At 39.3% G+C, this 26,102-nt stretch overlaps 1 protein-coding gene across 7 annotated transcripts in view; it reads left to right on the top strand.

Annotated features, from left to right (window-relative positions):
* LOC123456679 (fibrous sheath-interacting protein 2-like) overlaps positions 1 to 24,653 on the top strand; it is a 94,111-nt gene extending 69,458 nt beyond the window's left edge. For 2 of the 7 annotated variants that reach the window (XM_045140638.1, XM_045140634.1), the window contains 8 exons: positions 2,105 to 2,141; positions 4,357 to 4,390; positions 9,681 to 9,912; positions 13,980 to 14,057; positions 19,035 to 19,080; positions 19,981 to 20,021; positions 22,515 to 22,573; positions 24,529 to 24,653. In XM_045140638.1, coding sequence (XP_044996573.1) covers positions 2,105 to 2,141; positions 4,357 to 4,390; positions 9,681 to 9,912; positions 13,980 to 14,032 — 356 coding nt within the window. In that variant the 3' untranslated portion in view covers positions 14,033 to 14,057; positions 19,035 to 19,080; positions 19,981 to 20,021; positions 22,515 to 22,573; positions 24,529 to 24,653. Of the gene's footprint in view, positions 1 to 2,104; positions 2,142 to 4,356; positions 4,391 to 9,680; positions 9,913 to 13,979; positions 14,058 to 17,278; positions 17,448 to 19,034; positions 19,081 to 19,980; positions 20,022 to 22,514; positions 22,574 to 24,528 lie in introns of all 7 variants that reach the window. The other 5 variants (XM_045140635.1, XM_045140637.1, XM_045140639.1 and 2 more) reach the window with 5 other exon arrangements.
* The last annotated feature ends 1,449 nt before the right edge of the window (positions 24,654 to 26,102 follow it).

The raw sequence follows: 26,102 nt of genomic DNA, 5'->3' as shown, positions 1-26,102 counted from the left end.
TTATTCTACAAATCCTAACCATAATGCTATGCTAATTCCCATGACAAAGAGTCTGTTACAATAGTCAGATTGAGAACTGTGTCCTAAATAAGCCAGAGGCAGTGAGGCTAGAGATCTGTCCCAGATTTGACTACAACTAATGAGAGTGAATGGATGAGATTCAGTTACTAACTGAATGGTAACAGTGAGAGATGAAGGAATTGTAGACAACTCTCAAATTTCTACATTGTGCAACTTAATGAATATTGAAGATAATGGCACCATTTTATCAAAAAAAATAGTTATAAAAGGGGCTGGAGAGATGGCTTAGTGGTTAAGTGCTTGCCTGTGAAGCCTAAGGACCCCGGTTCGAGGCTCGATTTCCCAAGACCCACGTTAGCCAGATGCACAAGGGGGTGCGTGTCTGGAGTTTGTTTGCAGTAGCTAGAGGCCCTGGCTCACCCATTCTCTCTCTCTCTCTCTCTCTCTCTCCCTCCTTCTCTCTGTCTGTTGCTCTCAAATAAATTAATAAAAATAAACTATATATATATATATATATAGATAGATAGATAAATAGATATAGATATACATATATATGAATAAAATAGATATAAGACTCTAAATGTATATTAAATCATGTTTATTGGTTAGATAATTGAATTAATTGATGTCTTAGCTGCTTTTTGTGTACCAGATTGTCTTTTAGGTATATTCGGCCATCTGAGAGGTCTATTGAAGTTCTCCACTAATTATATTTACATTAAATTTCCATTACATTTCTAATTGGTTTTATACATTTATCGTTTGAGGATATTTTCCTCAAGATTATGGGAAACCACAGAGTTCTTTAATTTTACCAGTTGCATTAAATATATTTTGCTAAGTAATAAATTATTCTCTCTCTCTCCCCCCCCACACACACAACCTAGAATGTAAATAAAACAGATCACTGGATTTTCTGTGGTGCTTATTGATTGAACCAAGGGCTTTGTGCAAGTTAAGCTAGTGCTCTTCCACTGAGTTATACTCCCAGGCCTAAACATTGAAATTTATTGTTTATTTACATTTATTGGGAGAGAAATCCTAAAACACTTTGAGTTTGAGTTGGGCTCTAGCAACAAGACCATTTTCTATTCAGAACATTCTGTTTAAGACTCAAATTCATTCTTGTATGTTTATAATCGATACATACCATCCCAGAATTCCTATGATCATGCTCTAAATGAATATTTATTTTTATTTTTTTTAATTTTTGTTTATTTCTATTTATTTATTTGAGAACGACAGACAGAGAGAGAAAGAGGCAGAAAGAGAGAGAGAGAGAGAGAATGGGCAAGCCAGGGCCTCCAGCCACTGAAAACAAACTCCAGATGCATGCGCCCCCTTGTGCATCTGGCTAACATGGTTTCCTGGGGAATCGAGCCTCAAACCGGGGTCCTTAGGCTTTACAGGAAAGCGCTTAACTGCTAAGCCATGTCTCTAGTCTGAATATTTATTTTTATATAACCAGAAATGTTGACTAAAATTCATGTATGGAACTAGATGGTGGTAAAACAGGTTAAATGATGTTTAAGTGGATAGAAGTTAGTGATACATAAAAGAACAAACATTGAGTAAACACATAAAAAAAAAATCATTCAACACATAAATGTCATGTTACTGAGTTTACACTATGTTTCAGACCCCATAAGCAGTAATTATAATACAGCACTGTAAGTCCTGTTAAAGAAGAGTGTTTAAGGCCCTTCAGGAGCACTGACAAAGGGTACTATAACAGATTTCAAGGAAGGTTCTTTGGAGGAGGCTACATGAGCTAAACAGAGGTATAAGAAGACACTAGTTCTAGAGAAAGGAAATAGTAAGAATAAAGGACTTTGAATTGTGGCATACATGCTACATTTAGGGAATTTTATGTTGGTATATATCTCTGGACCATAGAATATATGTAGAACAGTAGCCAGAGATAAGGCTGGAAAGGCCTCCCGAGGACTCCTTTGGAAGGTTTAAACAGAACAGTGACAACAGGGGACAAAACCTTGTTAAAATACATTAATTTCCACTTTCCAAGTAGCATATGAAAATACTAACAAATGATGATTTTCTTTTTCTGTCCACAAATCTATAGTTCAGGGAATTTGCTGTTCTTGGGATTCACCAAACAAGTAAGTATCCATGAAAGCTTAATAAAAATGTTACTTTGGTAATTACACAGGAATGCTACTTGAGGGCAGATTTTTCTCATTCTCTCTTCTTTCATATGTGTGTAGTGAAACTTTCATCTCTTTTAATCTCTCAAAACTGAGCTAAAAATGAAAAGTAGGTGAAGTTAGTCATTGTTAACTTCTTCAGCTCTGTCTCACTTCACTGGTTCTGTGCTCCTTGCTTCACAAATCTCAACTGTGGACACAACAGCTGCTCTGTCATTTTTCCTTTCCATTCTCATCCCTCAACTTCTTAGTTCTCTGTTTTCTCTAGGAATAACACAAAGGTCATCACAATGAGCTTAATAACATGTAATTAAGAACCTATCAAGGGCTGGAGAGATGACTTAGCAGTTAAGACACTTACCTGCAAAGCCAAAAGACCTAGGTTCCATTCCCTAGACCCACATAAGCCAGATGCATAAGGTGATGCATGCATCTAAAGTTCATTTGCAGTGGCTGGAGGCCCTGATGCATCCATCCTCTAACTGCCTCTTTCTCTCTCTCCCTCCCTCTCTTTCTCAAAATAAATAAATAAATAAAAATTTAAAAACAAAACAAAACAAAAGAACCTATAAAGTAAGGATAACAAGAACATGTGATAAGATAGTGGTGATGGTAAGCAGATACAATAAGAGAGGAAGAGAACACAGTGAAGAAAGTAGTCTGTTGCCCTAAAGACCCTGCTCAGTTGTTTGTACTTTATAGTTATTATGCTGCCCTGTGATGGGCGTCAGGAGGAATGAGATATTCTTGAATTAACAATTCTACTGAATACCTCGGCTGAAAGCTTGTGGAATAATAACACAGTTTACCAGGTACTGGTTGCACACATCCATTAGTATTTTGTGGCCTACACAGAGGTCTCAGTTTATATATATTAAAACTAGCTTCTATTGATTTTACATGAGCCTTTTTAAATTGAGCCTTGTTTTCAGGTCTTTAAATTTGTTTATTTTATTTTATTTTTTTACTTAAATGGATGCCTTTAGGATGGAAAACCTGTGAGGACATATAGCAAAAAAAAAAAAAAATGCAATGAAGCCAATGAATTCCATTTGCTGCCTGTGATATGAGGTAGAGAGGGCAGGAAAAAAAGCCTGGGAGCATTATGCTAAAGAGGATATACAGGAAGGAAATTGTGCCAGAGTTTGTCTCAGAAACTGAATCTTAGAAAAATAAAATAAGGAAGTCAATGATCAACTGACATCAACATTCCACATTCTTTATTCACTTTCCAGATTATATATTGCAAAAAAAAGTGACCAATTTAAGGATAGATTATTGCTATCTAACCCTATTACTGAGTTGAAATTTGAAATTTTTTCTTTTCCTACCAAGGATTAGGTTGTAATTTCTCTCTGGCTGTATTTCTTAAAATTGAATTGTAGGCCTTGGGAAAAAAAGTAAATTTAATAATATAAGGTGTATTCCAAGTGAACATGAAGATGAAGTATCATTTTTCCTTTAAGAAGATCAAAGAAGAAAGGCAGTGAATTCATGTTAGCAGAAAAATATGAAAATAAATCAGTATTAAGGCCTAACATTTTAGTCTATAATTACTTTATCTGATTGCACTGTTCTGTTGCTTGCCACAATTTAGTAAATTGTATTTTTCTTTCTGTGGTGATAATCTGATTAGAACAGAGTCAGATATTATGATACCTAGAAGGAGCTACATCTAATTAATTTGGCATTGAATATTGTCATTAACCCATAATTTTAATCATAATTAAAGTCATCATCTGCAGACTGTGTCCTACTATGAGCAGAAACTAGAAGTTTTGAGGAAGTAAATAGACAGTGAATCAGAAAGCTCTATCTTGCAAAGAAGGCAGAAGGCCAGAATCTCTCTCTCTCTCACACACACACGCACGCACACACACACACACACACACACACACACACACACTCTTCTCCCAGCTCACTGCAAAATAAACATGACTAAGATGACCCTTTAGTATAATATCACATAGTGGCACAAACCTAGGAACTCACTCAGGAACGTGAGACATAATATTGAGTTCAAGGGAAGCCTGGGCTACATGGTGAGAACTTGTCAACTAAAACAGGAATGTAATATCAGAATTTGAAGAAAATGTCCAAAAATTATAATATATTATAATTATAATAATTATTATTATAATAATATCCTAAATCTCTCTTGACTTTTCAGACAACGGATCTACTATGAAGACTGCCCTCAAAAAGTATGTACAATGAAATACACTGATAAAGGAACATATTTACAGTATTGTCCAATATGTTATAAGAAAAATTGTCCCCCTCTGCCTCTTTATCTTCCTTTACTTTCCCTCTCAGCTAATCTTAGAGTTTTCAGGGATTCAAAGTTATTATTTAAAAAGGACTAAGCCAGGTTTGGTGGCACACACCTTTAATTCCAGCACTCAGGAAGTAGAGGTATGAGGATTGCTGTGAGCTCAAGGCCACCCTGACATTACATAGTGAATTCCAGGTCAGCACATAGTGAATTCCAGGTCAGCCTGTGCTAAAGCAAGACCCTACCTTGAAGAAAAAAAAAAAAAGGACTCAGGGCTGGAGAGGTGGCTCAATAGTTAAGTGTACTTCCTTCACAAACATGAGGACCTAAAGGATCTGAGAGTGCCTGAGTTCATATCCCATGTGAAAATAACTGGGTGTGGCCATATATACCTGTAATCCCAGTCTCACAGGGGAGCAGAGAATTGTCAGAGTTCATCAAGCTCCAGAAACAGTACAAAGATCCTCTGCCTATAAAACAAAACCAGAGAGAAGGGAGAGAGAGAGGAACACCTCATGTTCCACTCCAACCCCTCCCTGTAGGCAAGAGACCACCTCCATAGGTAAGCATATAGAGTACCACAAGGGCACATATACATGCACATACCACATTGAACACACACACACACACACACACACAATAAAATAATTTTTTTTTTAAGTTTTGGAAGCCGGATGTGGTGGCATAGTCCCAGCATTTGGGAGGCAGAGAGAGGAAGATTGCCATGAGTTTGAGGCTACCCTGAAACTACGTAGTAAATTTCAGGTCAGCCTGAGCTAAAGCAAAGCCTTAACTTGCAAAACCAAAAAAAAAAAAAAAAAAAAAAACAGATTTTGAAAAGGAATATTAGCCCTTTGGGCAGGGGCCACTTAGGATAGATTGGGGAGTTTCTGGAGATTTAACCATCACAGGAAAGGCATCAAGTGCCTTCACACTATAGACTTGGCAAGGGTCTAAGAGCTCTGTCTCTCAGGCAGATGATCCAGTATGCCTGGAACTGTCTCTTAATTTTCTGGGAGTAAAATGAATCTTAGTTTGGTACCACTGGGAAAAGAAAACACCAGATCAATTTGGACTTAGAAAAAAACTAACAAGGTTAATTTGATGAGCTTCAACCCTGGGACTAGACAGAAAATGTATACAAGAGGAGGAGAATTCAGGAGAGTGGCACACACTCACATATATGCCTGTTCAAGTCAGAGAACATGCAATAAAGAAACACACAATGGCACCAAAAGGTATTTCTCAGTTTAAAAATATAGTGAAAATGGGCTGAAAATCATTTTGTATATTTCACTTCACTTCATTGAAAACTTCAGGAATGCTGCCGAGCATGATGGCGCAAGCCTTTAATCCCAGCACTCAGGAGGCAGAGGTAGGAGGAGCTCCATGAGTTCAAGGCCACCCTGAGATGACATAGTGAATTCCAGGTCAGCCTGGGTTAGAGAGCAAGACCTTACTTGAAAAACCAAAAAAAAATAAAATTAGGAATGCTCTTATTTTATATGTCAAGGTTGGAAATGCTTCTTTTCAGCTAACCTAAAAGTAAAAAAAAAAAGAAAAAAAAAAAGGTAGGTCTTCTGCACATGATCTCTAATAATTTTTTTTTTTTTTTGGTTTTTCAAGGTAGGGTCTCACTCTAGCCCAGGCTGACCTGGAATTCACTATGTAGTCTCAGGGTGGCCTCGAACTCATAGTAATCCTCCTACCTCTGCCTCCCGAGTGCTGGGATCAAAGGCATGCGCCACCACGCCCAGCTCTCTAATATTTTTTTTAATATAACACATACTAAAACTTTTATCTCATACATATTGGAATGGGTCCAGACCAAAAAGGTGAGTAACTTCCCTATGGATATTTAAAAGTTAGTTTTAGAAATATTTGATTTAGGGCCTTCTGGGTAAAATGGCAGGTTATAACTAGCCCCAATGTGATCCAGTGAATGAGACAAAATAAAGCCCCAAAAAACTCCTAAATTGGAAAACTGAAGAACATCTGATCCTAAGAACACCATGAAGAAGTGTTACAGACAGATGGAAATAAAGAAGGAAATTTGCTCTCTCCTTGCAAATAAAAAGAAAATTTTTTTTTTAAATAAAAAAATGAAGCCAGGCATGGTGGCGCACGCCTTTAATCCTAACACTCAGGAGGCAGAGGTAGGAGGATTGCCGTGAGTTTGAGGCCACCCTAAGACTCCATAGTGAATTCCAGGTCAGCCTGGGCTAGAGCGAGACCCAACCTTGAAAAACCAAAAATAAATAAAATAAAAAAGAAAGAAAGAAAGAAGGAAGGAAGGAAGGAAAGAAGGGGGCAAGGGAGGGACAGAGACACTAGAACTATTGGTTAACTAGATCAATTGATTATTGAAGAAATCAAAGAAGAAATTTTAAAATTCTTAGAAACAAAAAAAATGATAACACAACCTGTCAGGCTCTCTGAGATACAGCCAAGGAAGCCCTAAGGGGAAAGCTTGCAGCTCTGAGCACACATATGAAGAACTTAGAAAGATCACAAATAAACAACCTAACAGTTCACCTTAAGGCTCAATATAAAACAGTAAACAAGCCAACCCCAAGCCCAGTAGATGGCAAGAAATAATGAAAATCATGGCAAAAAAATAGACACTCAAAGAACAAGGCACACAATTAACCAAAGAGCTGGTTTTTGAGAAAATAAGATTGATAAACCCTTAGCCAAACTAACAAAAGGAAGGAGAAAGAAGACACAAATTAACAAAAGTAGATACACAGGACAGAGGTTAGGGGAAACCTTAATGCAATCCAAAGCATCATTAGGGAATACTTTAAACATTTATATTCCAGCTGGGCATGGTGGTGCATGTCTTTAATCCCAGCACTGGGAAGGCTGAGGTAGGAGAATCATAGTGAGTTCAAGGCTAATTTGGGACTACAGAGGGAGTCCCAGGTCAGCCTGAGCTAGAGTGAAACCCTACCTTGAAAAAAAAAGGAGGGGGGGAGAGAAGAGACAAATTAACAAAATTAGACACACAAGGATAGATGTTAGAAAAGACCCTAACAGGGCTAGAGGGATGGCTTAGCGGTAAAGGCATTTGCCTGCAAAGCCAAAGGACCTTGGTTAGATTGCCCAGGACCACATTAGCCAGATGCACAAGGGGGTGCATGTGTCTGGAGTTCGTCTGTGGTGGCTGGAGGCCCTGGTGCATCCATTCTCTCTCTGTCTCTCTCTCTCTCTCTTTCTCTCTCTCTCTCTCTATCTATCTATCTATCTCGAGTGTGTTTGCAGTAGCAAGAGGCCATGGTGTGCCCATACTTTCTCACTCTCTCTCATAAATAAATAGATAAATATTTTTAATATTTTAATTTAATTTATTTATTTATTTGAAAGAGAAAGAGGGAGGGAGGGAGAGAATGGGCATGCCAGGGCCTCTAACCACAGAAAATGAATTCCAGATGCACACACCACCATATTCATCTGGTTTATGTGCATACCGGGGAATTGAACCTGGGTCCTTAGGCTTAGGCTTCACAAGCAAGTGCCTGAACTGCTAAGCCCATCCCTCCATCCCTAAATAAATATTTTTAAAAGAAATATCTAATCAAGATGGAAGGCAGATTTCAGTCTAAAACTTAACCTCAGTCTAAAACTTGAAACACAGAAAGTGCTACAGAAAACAAACTAGGGAACACATTCCAGGATGTTAGCACAGGCAAGAACTTTGTGAACAAGTCTCCAATAGATAGCCCCAAATACCAACTAATGGAACTACATATAATTAAAAAGGCCCAGCATGCTGGTTCATGCCTTTAATCCCAGGACTTGGGAGGCAAAGGTAGGTCATCATGAGTTCAAGGCCACCCTGAAACTACATAGTGAATTCCAGGTCAAGCTCGGCTAGAGTGAGACCCTACCTTTAAATAAATAAATGTTTCTGCACAGCAAAGGGAACCATAAAGCAAACAAATAGCCTACAGAATGAGAGAAAATCTTTGTAAGCTATACTTCAGATAGGAGGCTAATTACCATAGTTTACAAAGAACTGCAAAAATTAAACGCTGAAAAATAAATAATTCTACCGAAACAGTTCAGAAGAGAAACTTCAATTGATTTGTCTCTTTACTTCATTATTTGCCTGCTGTCTTTTTATCTGAGGCAGTTTCCACCCATTATTTTGTTGGACTCAAAATTTGGTCTTTCCTTGTGAATCATCAGTGATAAGTGTTGCCAATCAGTTAATCCTTAACAATTATCTGTAGTCTTCTGCATATGTAAAACCAGCAAATTGGCAGAGGAGGGTAAAACAGTGGGTTACCAAGTTGACATATTGACTCATGCCACTAGGAGCTTTATTTTTGATCTTCATATTCTAGCTACACAGATGCCAGCACAAAATGAGACTATGTCCACAAAAATACAGAAGCATTTTGACTGCAAATTAGCTTCACAGCATAGTTTGTTAGAGGTAATCTAGTTTGAACTTTAAGAATGCTGCCTGAGTAACCAGACCTGGTGATGCACACCTGCAGTCACAGCACCACTAAAGGTTGAGAACAGAGAATCATCATGAGTTTGAAGCCAGGCTAGGCTACATACAGTGAGTTGAAGACCATCTTAGGCTACCTTGACTCAAAAACATACAAAAATAATATTTCCCAGATTATAAACGTATTTTTATTTTTTTATTTTTTATAATTAACAAATTCCATAATCGGAAACAATATTCCATGGTAATTCCCTCCCTCCCCCCCACTTTCCTCTTTGAAACTTATAGAGAATGGGCACACCAGAGCTTCCAGCCACTACAAACAAACTGCAGACACAAGCGCCCCCTTGTGCATCTGGCTAACATGGGTCCTGGGGAATCAAACCTGGGTCCTTTAGCTTTGCAGGAAAATGCCTTAACCACTAAGCAATCCCTCCAGCCTGATAAACATAACTTTATTTCATGCAAAAGCATTTGTCTACTTGAGTGTTTTTAAGCCATAATGTTATTTATCCCAGTAATAAATATTAAAAAGAAAGCTTCCACGGTTTTTTAATCTAAGAGAATTATATTCAAAGAATGCATCATATACAGAGAATAAACAACTGATTTTCCAAGGTGATCCTTTCCTTTGGTCTCTGTATACAGCATGACAATTTTAGCAATGTATTGTTAACATATAAAATTATGTGTTATCCCCACCCATTAAATAAATTTTTGCTTCAATTTACTGTGTCTCTGCTCACTTCTCTCCAAGGTAACTTCTGAAGCACCGAGAAGTAGTATTCATGATACATGGGCCATAGCGTCTAATACTAGCAGCAATATATACTGCTTATCTACCAGCTCCTATACATCCACAACCAGTTCTAGATGCTATAGTTCAGGCAATGAAGAACAGATGTATAATTCAAAAGAAAAGGAAAAGACCAATAGGACATCCATCAGCCAGTCAATGGAGCCACCAGCCACATCATCAGGGAAAAGAGGTAGGAAAATTCTGAGAGGGAAACCTTTAATCTTTTAAATTAGATATAATGTGTACCCCAAGCTAAAATTCTCAAAATCTATGCTGATCTCATCTAAAAGTTACAAAAAAAAAAGTATTACATAAACACATTGCTAATCACTGGTTGTTGGGGTCTTAAATCCAAAAGAAATATTCAACTTATGTTCAAGGTCTTCCTATCCATGAAAAGTAATATTTCAAAGACAGAGGTTAAATGCTGATCTTTTAGCTTTTAAAGATAAAGACCTTTTAAAGCATGGATCATATCTGAATAAAGATATTTAGAATTTCAGTCAAAATGGAAAACAGAAAATACAAAAAGTATCAGACAGTATAATAACAAGTATTTTAGCAGAAGTTTTCAGAGACATACTTTGTATATCCACTGGTCATTCTTTCAGTAAAAATGGCCAAGAAGTTCCACTTCCTTTTTTTTTAATTTAAAACTTTGTTATATGAACATATTGCCTAATAGTCATATTACCATCAGGTTATAATCTTTTTAAAATTTATTTTCATTAGATATGGACATATTTAGTATGTAAACAACACATGTTGGTACCATCCTTTCCCTCCTCCCTGCCCCTTTTCTGAAGAGGCCTTCTTTGTTGGGGATGCAGGTCAAATCCATGGGGATTGTGGGTCATGCATTATGGGGGCAGCAGTCAGTTATGAGGGAGAGTTAATGTTTCTGTGCAAAATGTCCCAACTTGTGGCTCTAACAATCTTTCCATCTCCTCTTCCACAAAATCCTCTGGAACTGGGAACCATATCCAAAAATCAAGCCCACTCTCCATTATCAAGCTCCACCAATCATGGACTACAAGAGGGCCTACACTTATTAAATTCACTCTAAAATAATAATGGTTATCCCATTAATCTGGTGCTGCCTTCACTCTCCATTGGAGAATTTGCTTCTCTTTTTCATATGGACTCAGATCTTGAAGAGAGAATCAGCCCATCACGCCTCACCAGGAACACAGCTGAAACCATGGAGCAATTGGGGAAATGAGCAAGAGAGCTGCTCTCTTGGTGAACCTGATACCAGCACAAGGGTGAAGGAGATAGACACATGGAACACTCAATTCCTGCCAAACCAGACATCCAGAGACACAGAGGTTCCTGAGACCTCATCACTGAAATAGACCTAAATGATCCCAACTAGGCTCAAGGAAATTTGTGGAAGAGGAGGCAGAAAGATTGTTAGAGCCACATATTGGGACACTATGCACAGAGACATTGCCTCTTACCCATAACTGATGGCTAACCCCATAATGCACAACCCACATTCCCCAATGAGAAGGGTCCCTTCAGAGGGGGGAGGACAGGGAGGCTAATGGTGGTACCAACATGGCTGTATACACACTGTGTACATAACTAAAAAAAAAAAAAAGAATAGGGCTGGAGAGATGGCTTAGCAGTTAAGGCGTTTGCCTGCAAAGCCAAAGGACCTTGGTTCAATTCCCCAGGACCCATGTAAGCCACGTGCACAAGATTGCTCATGCTTCTGGAGTTCGTTTGCAGTGGCTAGAGGCTCTGGCATGCCCATTGGTAGGCTTTGGTAGGTTTTGAGTGTCCTCAGTGTCTATCTCCTTCACCCTTGTGCTGATAGCAAGTTCAGCAAGAAAGCATGACTCTTGCGCATTTTCCTAATTCCTCTGTGGTTTCAGCTGGGGCCGGGGTGGACTGCACTGGGTCGTTTATCTCCTCAGGTCCAGCTCCCATCTGAAAAAGAGAAGCAGATTCTCCAGTGGAGAGTGAAGTCAACACCAGTTAAATAGGATAACCATTATTAATTTAGAGAGAATTTAAAGGGTGTAGACCTTCTTTTAGCCCAATATTAGTGGGAGCTTGACAATGGAAAGCAGAATCATTATCTGGATATGATTCTGACTTGTTTCCCAGTTCCAGATATGTTTTCCTTTCCACTGAGCAGATCTGTTAGCCAATCCAAGAGAAGTTGGTTACCCATTATGGTTGTGTGCCACTATTGCACTTGTGTGAGCATCACATAAGGTTGTTTGCTTCTGAGTCACTTAGACTTTGAGTTGTTCAGACAGATGTTGGCCACTTTTCCCTGGTAGCTCATGTAGTGCCTTCCAGCACTAGATGGGCTAATTTTCTGGGGACTGGCTCACTTCTGGGTTCCAACCAGGTCTCTCCATGGTCCGTGCCAACAGTGTCTTCAGCAGTAGGGTCTTACCATTAACCTCTGGTGGGTAATCAAGTGCTCTGACAGAAATCTGTCTTGTTTGTTTTCGGAGATCCAGTAGGTCTCTCTGACCAACAGCTCATTGTGAATGCAAACCACATCTTGGTACAGGGAGTTATAAGTCAGCACCAAGATAGAAGAAAAAAGAAGAAGATAGGAAGAAAGATAAGCAGGACAAATATATATATATATTATATATTAATATATATATATTAGAGACAGGGAAAAAGAGAAAGAGAGAGAGTGAGAATGGGCACACCAGGGTCTCTAACCCCTGGAAACAAATACTAGACACATGTGCCACCATGTGCATGTGGCTCATGTGGGACCTGGAGAATCAAACCTGGGTCTTTAGGGTTCACAGGCATGAGCCTTAACTGCTAAGCTATCTGTCCAGCCCCAAATTTATATAATCCTATGTTGCCTATCTACCCCCATTCTATTGAGGGCCTGATGAGGGGAAATTGCCCCCTCAGGATACTCCCTCCCCACTGTGAAATTCTTAAATTCTTCGCACCTCCTCGTCTACAATGTTCACTGAGCCTTGAAGGGTGTGTTATATGTCTCCTTTAGTGTTGCACTCTCAGCAGTGTCTGATTTTCTGCTTTGATGACTTGAGTCTCCCTAGAGGAGGTTCTCAGACTAGCAGTGAAAGTAGCACTCATGTTTAATCTGCCACTCCCTTTGTAATGTTTCCTGGGCCCTGGCAGATGTAAGAGAGGTGAATCACCTCATGCTTAGCTTTCTTTTCTTGTTGTACTGATGGACCTTGTGTCTCCCAGAAGAACTTTTACTTCTTACCTCATGAAAACCATGAAGTTTGTCACATTAACAATATAGAGGTCATCTGAAATTCGTTCAGTAGCTCAAGAAACAGCATATGCTGTATTTAAAATACCTCCTCTCTTCTACTCACATCATGAGGGATACTAAACACCCTGCTTTTTCATCAGTACACCAAAATTCTCAAAATAGTGATGGTGTAATGAATAAAGTGCCCTTAGAGATGCTGCTTGAGAATAAATATGAAATGTTTAGCTACACTTGGTAGAGATCCACCAAAGCATCTGTAGTTAGAATTCTGTACAGTGAGTCTCTTAATCTATAATTCATAATAATGGTAATATCATACAGACAACTGTTAATAAGCTGGAGTCATTTATTTGTCCAAAATTTAAAAATCAAAAATCCACACTGCCAATTTTAAACTGGTAAAAATTATTCTGCTTACTCTGCAGAAGGAATTAAAACTCAGTAAGAAAAATAGAAATCCTAGGGCAAGGGGCCCTCCTAAAAACATTAAAGACAGATTTTGTTGTTGCTGTTGTTAACACCAAAATATATTTTGGCTCTCTTGTCACAAAGCTAATCAATGACAGTATGACAAGTACATTAATAAATTACATTCTGAAGAATTATGGAGAAATATAAAAACAATGTTCCACTCCATTCTCAAGGACTACATAAGACCTAAAATCTCACATGGAACTGTTAACAACAAACATTTTCTCCTTATCACTAGGTTCCTTGTCAAAATGAAGTTCAAAAATGTACCAGATAAGTACAGATAGAATTATAGATACCTTATATGACATGTTATGCAAGGCTCTAGAAGACCATATACAATCTCTCCCAACTGACAGTGAGTCAAATTGGATCTATGAGAATTTGAGAATGAATGCTACATTGCACTGCAAAACATCATTTATTTCACATGTAATTTGTAAAGACATCATTACAAAATTATGTAGGTCCAAATGGACTATTTATCTACACCAGGACATAGCATAGAAGTATTGAATAAGCATCAATAAATGGTAATTATTACTTCACAGATTCATCCACTACAACAAAAAAAGGAGAACCAGTTCACATTGTATATGAATGAACAACTTAATATAAATCCATTACAGGTAAGCATGAGAGGCAGTGTTAAAAAGAAATAAATAGCTACTGAGTTCTATTCTGGGATTTCATCCTTTACGTAAATCTATTGAATACATTTGTAAAATAAGTCTATTTGCTCCTGCCCAGCCCAGTGAACTTGAATGCTCTTGATTCATGCTATACAATCCTCTACCTGCCTGGGATATACTTCACTAGCTGCATGCCTACTATAAAAAGGTCAAGCTACTTTTCATTAGCCAGTCATACTGTCATTTCTTTTCTATTGTCTCTCTCTTTCTTTTTCTCCCTCCCTCCCTCTCTCTATAATGTATGCATGTGTGTGTTCAAGTTTGAGTGTAGTCACACATATGGAGGCCAGAAGACAACCTTGGGATGTCAGACTCTACCTTCTACCTTGTTTGAAGCAGGGCCTATTATTGTTCATCAATGCAGTTAATAGACTATCTGACCCACAAATTTTTGGGTATTATCTTGCCTAGGCTTCCCATCTCACCTTAGGCTCACTGGGATTACAGATGCTTGCTACTGTATTAGACTTTATGTGGGTTCTGGGGATATGAACTCAATTTGTCATGCTGGCACAGCAAGCACTTTACACACTGAGCTACACCAGCCCATGACCTACTACTTTTTTGAAGGAAATACTCTTCACAGCAAACCACACTGACAACTGAGAAGAAATACAGTATTTTACAACTCTGTCTCTTTTTGATGAATTCACATTATCATGTGTCTATAGAGATGCAAAAGGACCAGTTAGAATACCATCTAACATAGACTCTACTAGACTTTTAAATCCATAAACTTAAAGCTCCACAGTAGCTCTGTTTTTTTAAAATTTATCAACAAATGTTATAACCGAAAGCTTCTTAGATTGCTCTTGTCTTATCTCACTTTCACTGCACAAATTTTTCCCAACAATATTGAGATAGATTTTATCTTACCCCATTTAAAATGGCAATCATGCCAGTTGTGGTCGCACACACCTTTAATTCTGGCAGTCAGGAGGTAGAGGTAGAAGGATTGCTGTGAGTTCAAGGGCAGCCTGATTCTACATATGAATTCCAGATCAGCCTAGGCTAGAGTGAGACCCTACTTAATAAAAGGCAATCATTAAGAAAACAAAAGCCAGGCGTGGTGGCTCACGCCTTTAATCCCAGCACTCAGGAGGCAAAGGTAGGAGAATCATCATGAGTTCGAAGCCACCCTGAGACTACATAGTGAATTCCAGGTCAGCCTGGACCAGAGTGAGACCCTGCCTTGAAAAAAAACAAAAGAAAGAAAACAAATAAGAGGCTGGGGAGATTGCTCAGTGGTTAAGAGCACATAGCCGGGTGTGGTGGCACACGCCTTTAATCCCAGCACTTAGGAGGCAGAGGTCAGAGGATTGCAGTGAGTTCAAGGCCACCCTGAGACTCTATAGTGAATTCCAGGTCAGCCTGAGATAGAGTGAGACCCTTGGGCCAGAGCTCACCAAGTTTGACTCCTTAGAACTCATGTAAAAATGGGTAGGAGGTGGAAATCAGAGAATCACCTGGGGCTTGCTGATGGATAGTAGGTCTGAGTTGAGGAAGAGACCTTATCTCAATTAAAGAAACACATGGATAAGTAATATAAGGGAAGAGCACCAAATATTCTTCTCTGGCCTCTATTCACATGTACATGAGGTTTTATCACATGCATACACCACACATATGCTCTACACAAAAAGAAGAAAAAAGAAAAAATCCCTGCCACTCTTTTTTTTTTTTTTTTTTTTCCTGAGGTTGGATTTCACTCTAGCACAGGTTTACCTAGAATTCACTCGGTAGTCTCAGGGTGGCCTCGAACTCACAGCGCTCCTCCTAACTCTGCCTCCAGAGTGCTGGGATTAAAGGCGTGCACCGTCATACCCAGCTTGACATTTGACTAGGGAGATGAGACATGAACATTTACACTTTGAAGCTTCTTTTGGAAAATATGTTCAAAAAATTAGTGGCAGAAGTGAACATTCAAAGACCATCAGATTTTGGTATTTATTCATTTTTTTTAAAATTCAGGTCACCTCAACTTGTCTTTTTTTTTAAATTATTTATTTATTTATTTATTTGAGAGCGACAGACACAGAGAGAAAGACAGATAGAGGAGAGAGAGAGAATGGGCGCGCCAGGGCTTCCAGCCTCTGCAAACGAACTCCAGACGCGTGCACCCCCTTGTGCATCTGGCTAACATGGGACCTGGGGAACCGAGCCTCGAACCGGGATCCTTAGGCTTCACAGGCAAGCGCTTAACCGCTACGCCATCTCTCCAGCCCTCAACTTGTCTTTTTAATGAAACTGTGTATAGTTAGGTTGCTGCCTGGTTTACTGGTAAATTCAGAAAAATATTATTATAACTAAGTATCTGGCAAAATGTTCAAGGTAAATGTTGAAAACAATGTAATTTAAAATATTTGTGCTCTGAATTTTGTGGCAAGTAAAAAACAGTTATTAAATCTGAAATGATGCCTAAATTCAAAGGTTAGATGATAGATACAAAGACAATAAATAGACTGATATATAGATGAGATAAGACAAGACAAGTGCTGGAGAGATGGCTTAGCAGTTAAGGTGTTTGCCCATGAAGCCAAGGGACCCAGGGGTTGATTCCCCAGGACCCACTTAAACCAGTTGTGCAAGGTGGTGCATGTGTCTGGAGTTCGTTTGCAACGGCTGAAGAAGGCCTTGGCATACCCATTATCTCTCTCTCTCTTTCTCTCTCCCTCCTTCTTTATATCTCTCTCTCAAATGAAATCAAATAAAAAATTTTTAATGTTTTTTAATATATTTTTGGTAATTTATTTATTTATTTATTTGAAAGTGACAGAGAGAGGGAGAGAAAGAGACAGATAGAGAGAGAATGGGCGCACTAGGGCTTCCAGCCACTGCAAACGAACTCCAGACGCGTGCGCCCCCTTGTGCATCTGGCTAACGTGGGTCCTGGGGAAATGAGCCTCCAACTGGGGTCCTTAGGCTTCACAGGCAAGCGCTTAACCACTAAGCCATCTCTCCAGCCCATGTTTTTAAAAATACAAGATAGATGAATGGATGAGCAAATATTGTTAAGGTGTTCATTTATTTCTACTTTTAAATGTATGACTAATGTGTAAGTAAGACTTATTTGAAGATAATTTATTAAACTGAAACTAGAATCCACAAAAGAAATTACTGTGATAACTGTTTTTAATACTTATTATTTTTAAATCCAGACATCAAGCAATTGTCCAAGCTTAGAACTTGACACAGCTGAGGAAGAATATCTAATGGATGCCAGAAGCAAGACATTTTAACATTAGCTTAATAACTCATAATGACAAAACAGAAGCAGAACATAAAATAGGACAAGTATAACATCGAATGAAGAAGTCATTTTACTAGGTACAGTCAACTTAAGCAATATAAGTCCCCAATGAAAATGATCCTCATAGGAAAATTGGGGTACTTGGAACCGCTATGACAAAGCTAGTGTTTAGCTCTTCGATCTTCTCCCCTGACTACTATTGTGATTACTTCTATCTCCTCTCCTATCCCCATTTAGCTGGCCTCTACTTCCTTCTGCCAGGATTTTGTTTATAGTATAGTGATCTACTTGAATCTGATAGAAGGCATCAGGTGAACAATAATAGTCCCTAATACTAATGGCTTGTTCCTAAAATGGCATTGATTATCAAAGCAATCTCATGAATAGAGGGGATGATTGGAGCATTCAAAGAATTTGCAAAGTTTAATAGGTTGATATTGTATATATGTAAGTACAATGATTGAGATGGGGAGGTAATATGATGTAGAATGGAATTTCAAAGGGGAAAGTGTCAGGAGGGAGGGAGGGAATTACCATGGGATATTTTTTTATAATCATGGAAAATGTTAATAAAAATTTAAAAATTAAAAAAAAAGAATTTGCAAAGTTATAGCACTGGAGTTGAGCCCCTAAGGAGAGAGAAGATTTATTTAATACCATCCAAGGAGGGGACAACTATAGGAGCAAAGGCTGGGTAGACAATATAGGGGACAAAAAGGATTAAGGCAAACTGAAAAGATGAAGTGTGGTTAGCACTTTATTTCCTAGAATGGTCAAAAGTTTCACATCATTCTCATATTTATAAAGAATAACAGGGCTGGAGAGATGGCTTAGTGGTTAAGCGCTTGCCTATGAAGCCTAAGGACCCCGGTTCGAGGCTCAGTTCCCCAGGTCCCACGTTAGCCAGATGCACAAGGGGGCGCATGTGTCTGGAGTTCGTTTGCAGAGGCTGGAAGCCCTGGTGCGCCCATTCTCTCTCTCTCCCTCTATCTATCTTTCTCTCTGTGTCTGTCGCTCTCAAATAAATAAATAAATAAAAATTTAAAAAAATAATAAATAAAGAATAACAAACTGGGAGGGGTAGTGTTTTGTATTATGGGAAAACTGGGTATAAGGAGAAAAACTGACTTGGTTTTGCTTACATTCTTTTACAATTGGAACTGTGACATTAAGATTTCTTTTTAAGAACTGGGCATAGTGGTACACGCCTTTAATCCAAGCACTTGGGAGGAAGAGGTAGGAGGGTTCCCGTGAGTTCGAGGCCATCCTGAGACTACATAGTGAATTCCAGGTCAGCCTGGGCTAGAGTGAGACCCTACCTTGAACCCCCCCCGCAAAAAAAAAATATTTCTTTTTTAGCCGAATGTTATTTTAAAGCACTTATTCTTGGCCCACTATTGAACCTATCTGTCCTCATAATGGTTTTAACACATGGGATTAGTAAATTTAGGCAATTCTTAGTTATTTTATCAACAGAAAAGAGAAGGGGGCAAAAAAAGTCAATACAATAAGAAAAGTCAATGTAGCAATACATTTTGAGAACTCAGAAATACAAGCATTTCAAGGTTGCTTCTATGTGAATGTTTTGACAGATTATATTTTTGCTTATCCAGTGTGCTTCTAGTAAATATACTGACAATGATTTTTTTATCTTTTATTTTCAGTACTGATAAAGATCAGATTCTCCATCGAGTGCTAAAATTAGAGAAGGTAAGAATGACTCTTAATGATATAGCATTTTTTTCTTTTTTATTGAGAACTTTAACTTATGAACATACTATGATTTGATCATGCTCTTGACTAGTTGAAAAAAAGAAGGGGCCGGGCGTGGTGGCACACGCCTTTAATCCCAGCACTCGGGAGGTGGAGGTAGGAGGATCATGGTGAGTTCAAGGCCACCCTGAGACTACATAGTGAATTCCAGGTCAGCCTGGCCTAGAATGAAACCCTACATTGAAAAACCAAAAAAATAAAAAATAAGGGGTTTTGTGGAATGGGAGTGAGGCAGAGGGGACAAAAGATGGTATAGGGTACGGGGGGATTGTGATCAAATTATAGTATTTTCATGTATGAAAATTCTCAATATTTTTTTGTTTTTTTCAAGGTAGAGTCTCACTCTAGCCCAAGCTGACCTGAAATTCACTATGTAGTCTCAGGGTGGCCTCAAACTCACAGCGATCCTCCTACCCCTGCCTCCCAAGTGCTGGGATTAAAGATGTGCCCCACCATGCCCGGCCTCAATAAATATTTTTTAAAAGAACTGTATAACCATAGAGTTGGAAGAGGCCCTTGAAAATCATTAACAGCCTAGTCTATCATCATTTTAGAAATATTTGAGTTATGCAAGGGTGTGCATCTGTCTAGTTGCAGAGCCAGCCACTCTCTTGACAGTCTGGCCCTTGTTTCTTCACACTCCACATGACAATCCAGCTTTCTTAGTGACTGAGGAAAACACCATGATCTATAAGCAGCATCTAGGGATTTCCCTTCTTTTAGCCTTTTCTGAGTGTCTAACTTATAATTCTCTGATGGAAGTATTGATATTATTTTATTCCAATAAATATGCATATCTCAGAAATAATGGTTTTCCAATATTGTGTTTCATTGCAGAAAGTCTTGCAGATTTAGATCTAGACTAATATAATATAGAGGTAAGTATTTTTCCTGGCTCATCATTGTGATACATAGGGGTCCTGACACAAATGGTCCAGAAGTAAAAGTAAAATAATGATGTGTGGTGTGACGTGCTGTGAGGGTCCTCAGCAACACTTCCTTGTTCATTTCTCCACACTCAAACCTCTCCTGGCGGGTGCTGGCTCTGGATGCCTAAAAGTCACTTCATCAAATTCTTCATATTTGGGCTACATCACTGACTGTATAAATGTGCATAATAATCCACACCAGTCCCTTAGCCACTTGTTGCAGTTCCACTTATTGGCATTCTTCTGCAATGTTTGGGAAAAAATGCAGAAGGGAGTCCCAAGTGCTCCCAGGTAGGCCAGAGTAAAGTCATGTGTAGGCAAAAAACAAAACTTCAGAGAAAAAGGTGCGCTGCTTGAGGGAAGTAAGTGCTATTTTCAACCACTTCCTTATATCTCCCAAGGCCTTTACAGAGCCAACTGGCCCTTTATTGTCAGCCAGCTCCTCAGTGTGATCCTAAAAAAGCCCCCTTTCCTAAACAAGCCTGCCAAGACAGCTGAAGTGCCTTATATCACCTATCCTCTTGGTTTACTTTAACCCCCATCCCAACATGTGAACACACACACAGAGATGCACGCATGTGCACACACACACACAAACTGTTTTTAGTCATTTCTCATATGTCAGTATTAACATTCTATGACAGTCAACTGAAAGACCACAGTTAGTAAGTAAAATGATGAAGATGGGGAATCTTCAGTTTGAGGGCCTACTGAAAGACTGTCCCTTTTGCCAAACTGATTACCTAATTCATCTGGACTGTTTTTGCTGACTGCCCTTCTCCCTTATTGTATTTTTATTATTATTATAAAACTATAGTTAAAAGGTATGTTCCACTTGGATGCTCAGTATCATTTACTAGAGTAAAATTCCTGCTCATATTTAGATCCAGGAGACTGGTAGTCGCCGTAGGTGTGGATACATACATTTTCCAGTGTCACACAGAAAGAGGCCATTGTGTTTTCCTCAATGGCAGAGTCCTAGCAAAGTCCCTCCCGACATACCCGTTCCTTCCCTTCCTCATTTCCTCTCTGTCACTGACTGTAGTTCAGCAACACTATCCTCCTCACTACTCTTCTAAAATGCTATGCATGCTCCCACCTCAGGGTCTTTTGTACTTGCTCTTCCTCTGCCAGGGGCTCCTTACACCGAGATAATGAAGCGGCCCACCCTTCATCCCCTCCTTGCTTTTGTTCGGAAATCACCCTCTCAATGGGGCCTTCCCTAACAACCCGTGGAAAATAGACATATATACACATTGCCTTCTCTATCCCATTTTATTTCTCTTCATACTCATTAACTCACAATTCATTCAATAATTCATTCAGCAATTGTTTGTCAGGTGCCTACTTCGTGTCAGGCACTAGAGATTCAGCAGTAAATGAAGCTGACAAAATGTCCTGCCTTCATCCTCATGTAGACTGTATATTTGCTTTTAAACGTTATAGAAGCTTCAGGAGGACAAGGCCTTTTCTGTATTATTCATAACTACATTGCCAAGACCAACACAGTATTTGACATGTAGTAGACATTCATCAAATACTTGTTAAATAAGACAATACCTTGGCTTCAAACTCTGTCTCTGCATCAAGAGTTCCCAAACACTTCTCCCCAGGAATTTGATGCTCTACCTTGTCTATGAACTACTACCCAGAGCAGAGAGTCTCAGACCGGGCTGCACACCAGAACCATGAAGCAAACTTAAAGAGTAGTGGTGCCTCCCACCACCAAAGATGCCAATTCATTTTACTATGGGATTTTAAAAGATGCTCAGGTGATTTTAATGCAGAGCCAACACTGAGAGCCTCTGACTTAACCTACTTATGTTGGGGATATGGTGGTATCTGACCATCCAGCTTTCCTACCTGGCTGCACATTAGAATCACTTGGGGGCTTTGAAAAGTATACCAATACTTGTCCTGCACTACGGGATTCCTGACCAGTTGAACTAAGACTGCGATGTGTATTTTTTGAAATACCTCTAGATAGTTCTATTGTGCAGCTGGATACTGAGAATAAGTGCTTTAAATTGTCCCTGTCCCAGTTTGGCACTTTAAGTGTCCTATTTTACCATGTCTTAATCTATAAGCTGTCTCAAGTTCTCTTGGAAAAGAGTTAAACTTTTAAATTGATATTCTTGTCTCCATGCTGAATGCAGAGCTCCCTTTTCTCATCTTGTATGTATTTAGACCTTATGTCGCTGATTTTCCAGCTCCCTTTGAACTGCTGATACCATGGAGAAACTTATCCTGTGGCCTGAACAACTGCTACTGTCTATTTTGTGCCTTCTAGAAGTGTGCTGTTTCTTTACCCAAGAGGTGGTAAAGGCCTTTAGTGGAAAGCCAAGGCCTGAACATCTCTCCTGAAGGCTTCTAGATATTTTTGGTGTTGACTATCCAACAGCGGGCAGAAGCTTATAATACTTTCCTTTTGTGTCTTGGCAGTTTACAACCCTGTTTCAATGTGAAAGTCTTAGATGTAACTTTTCCAAGTTATGTTGCAGGTACAAAATATACATAATTTTCTAATCCTATTCTCAATTCTGACATTTTTGTATATATTTTGCTTATTCACTGTCCCCAGGAATGAATGAATGGCTCCTGCCTTGTTACTACTCACCACCAATGTGAGGTGGAAATATATCTATAATATATCTGTACTTTGAGTACAGATTGTCATTTGTATGTTGTTATGCAATTCTCTGACTTGAGCCATACAGAATAGGAGTGACAGGTACTGGAAGTACACTATGAGCACAAACTCACACTGCTTGATTTCTCTTTTCAGCAGTTAAGCTTTGAAAGAAGTATGAATTGGTAGGCTAGCCGAAGGGTACACTGCACTCCTTTGGATGAGCTCCATGTGTGCTAAGATCCTACCATAGATAATAGCTACCTCCTGGAGTAAGATGTATCTTATAATGACTGCCAAGGTAGAGTCAGTGTCTCATAGTGTCTTCTAGGATGCTTATTAACTATGGAGAGTCCCAGCCCATCCCCAGACCTGCCCACTCAGAGTTTCTGAGAAATGATGTCCATTCATTTTCATGTTGTTATTCATTTATTTGACAGAGAAAGAGAGGGGGGGCAGACAGAGGGAGAGAATGGGCATGCCGGGGCCACTAGACACTGCACACAAACCCCAGATGCATGTGCTGCCTTGTGCATCTGGCTTATGTAGCTACTGGGGAATTGAACTTTGGTCCTTAGGCTTTGCAGACAAATGCCTTAACCACCAAGCCACCTCTGTAGCCCTCATTTTCATTTTTAGTAAGATTCACCAATTTCAAAAACAAAGCTTCATTTCCCTCTCCAGTGAGATTTTTCAGAATGTGACCTTGTAACACATACATTATTAGTCCTGTAATCAAAATATTTGCTGGGTGTGGTGGCATATGCCTTTAATACCAGCACTGCAGGAGGCAGAGGTAGGAGTATCGCTGGGAGTTCAAGGCCAGCCTAGGACAACATAGTAAATTTCAGGTCAGCCTGGGCTAGAGTGGGACCTTGCCTTGAAAAAAACAAGTCTGTTTTACTTTTTCAGACTACAAAGCTCCCCATTCAAGCTTTTATCTTTGCCTCCGTAGATCCTATTTTTGTCCTCACTGACTTCTCGATCACTCTTAGTGTTTAAACCTACCAGCATACCCAAATACTGCATTACTAATTTAAAAATGAAACTGCCTCCCCCTTTATTCAGTGAGTAAATTGCTTTCTGCTATCCTAGCTTGGAACCCTTCAGGTTCTCAAAATGAAAACGAGGTAGTCATAAGAGGTTTTGAACTTTGTCTTTTACTAGAAATAAAAAAGGATGTGTTTTATTACCCATGTCTTTTCTTGTGGTATCACATCCTGCCATGATGTATCAGTAGTGTAGATAAATGCTCATTTCTGCCCTTACAAATACAATAATCATTCTGCTAATGTAAACTAGGCTATACTTTAATAGCCCAATGAACAAAACTAGTGGTGCAGAAAAACGGGCCCAAATGGAGACTCATATTGGCCACGTGTGTCCTTTATAGCTCATATAACAAACAGATCACTTGGGGTCAGTCAACTGAAATTTTACCCAAAGTGGTTGAAAAATAATTGCCATTTATAGGCACTACTGATACCACCTGGACATCTTGAAAGGGACACCCACACTGGAGAGAGTAATCCAGTGGAGTTGGAAGCTGCATGGAATTAGGTGGCTTTTTTGACAGTTATCTGCTAGGATGAGGGGAGCACATTTTGCAAAGTTGGCTCAAGGTACACCAGAGTAGCCAGCAGTGGCAACCCACACCTGTAATCACAGTACTCCTGGGGCAGAGGCAGGAGGACTTCAAGTTTACTTTCAAACCTTATGTCGTTCTATAGGTGCTCTTTTCTGAATCCTAAATTATCAGTCCCAAAGCTTGACAGACTATACTGGAAAGAGTAATAAATGCCTGTGTCTCACTTTATTTGTTCACAGACCCTGTGGCAACTCTTTTCAGATGCGCCTGAAGTGAGAACGAAGGAATCACCACTTCTGTCAAGAGAGCTGTTAAGATCAAATTCTGACCAAAACAAAAAAAAAACAACACTTTGATGTCTGACCAAGTCTTGCTGACCTTCCCCTAACAATAAATGTTGGGGGAATGAAATGGTTTCTGTCCTAAATTCTGAGTCCTATGAATACTGAAAGTGAGGAGCTTTACTAATGCTTTTGTGATGTCAAAGAGGCTAGCGAGGCTTCACCTCTAGATAGAACTGTCATGCAGTGTGGGTTTTAAGCTCTGCTCTTGAAGGCCATATGGCCATCCAGAGCAGATAAGTGGACAAACAAAACTATTATACCAGTAAGGCACATGTCATGCAGTATTTAAGGGACCTTTAAAGAGGGTCCCCAAAAGGAGTCATTGTTGTGAGCTGTAGTGATCAGCAGTTTAGTTTCCTGGAAGAATTCACCACCAAAACCTCAAAGAATTGGTGGTTTTGGGTTGGCATGGAGAGTATCCAAAAGGCTGGCATCATGGATCACACACCCACATCCAATTCCACCATGTATGAATGGCCCAGTTCAGTGCTGTCCAATAGAATATGCTGTGATGGTGAGATTGCTCTACATGTGCACAGTCCAGTACACTGGTGATAAGATTCATGTAGCCATTGAGTCACTATGATTAAGGACTGTATTATTTCATTTTTTGTTTTGTTTTAATCTTTTTTTAATTTTTTTTATTTCTTTATTTGAGAGTGACAGAGAGAGGGAGAGAAAGAGACAGATAGAGAGGGAATGGGTGCGCCAGGGCTTCCAGCCACTGCAAACAAACTCCAGACATATGCACCCCCTTGTGCATCTGGCTAACGTGGGTCCTGGGGAATCAAGCCTTGAACCAGGGTCCTTAGGCTTCACAGGCAAGCGCTTAACCACTAAGCCATCTCTCCAGCCCCTTGTTTTAATCTTTTTATGGTAAGTATACAAAATAAATCTTTTATGATCACCAAACTTTAGACTTTAAATTTTTTTATCGACAGCTTCCTTATTTATAGACAATAAACCATGATAATTTCCTCCCCTCCCCCACTTTCCCCTTTGCAGCTCCACCCTCCATCATATCCCCTCCCCTCTAAATTAGTTTCTCTTTAATTTTGATTAAACTCAAAACTTTTCCTCGTATTATAAAGGTCTTTTGTAGGTAGTGTTGGGCATTGCAAGGCCATGGATATCCAGGCCATTTTGTGTCTGAAAGAGTACATTGTAAGGAGTCCAATCCTTCCTTTGGCTCTTACATTCTTTCTGCCACCTTCTACAATAGACCCTGAGCTTTGGAAGGTGGGATAGAGATGCCTCAGTGCTGAACACTCCACTGTCACTTCTCAGCACTATGGTGACTTTTGAGTCTTCCCAGTGGTCACCATCATCTGAAAAGAGAAGGTTCTCTAACCAAAAGTGAGAGTAGCATTAATATATGGGTGTGAACATTAAGAAACGTGCTTACTTGGCAGTTTGTTGAGCATAATATATGCATTTAGCCAGACTCCAGCAGGTGTTACTCCCCTAGG

The sequence above is a fragment of the Jaculus jaculus genome, chromosome X, assembly GCF_020740685.1.
Source record: "Jaculus jaculus isolate mJacJac1 chromosome X, mJacJac1.mat.Y.cur, whole genome shotgun sequence".
Taxonomy (NCBI): Eukaryota; Metazoa; Chordata; class Mammalia; order Rodentia; family Dipodidae; genus Jaculus; species Jaculus jaculus.
Note: the sequence above shows the minus strand (reverse complement) of the source record. Positions and strands in the feature narration are given on the sequence as shown.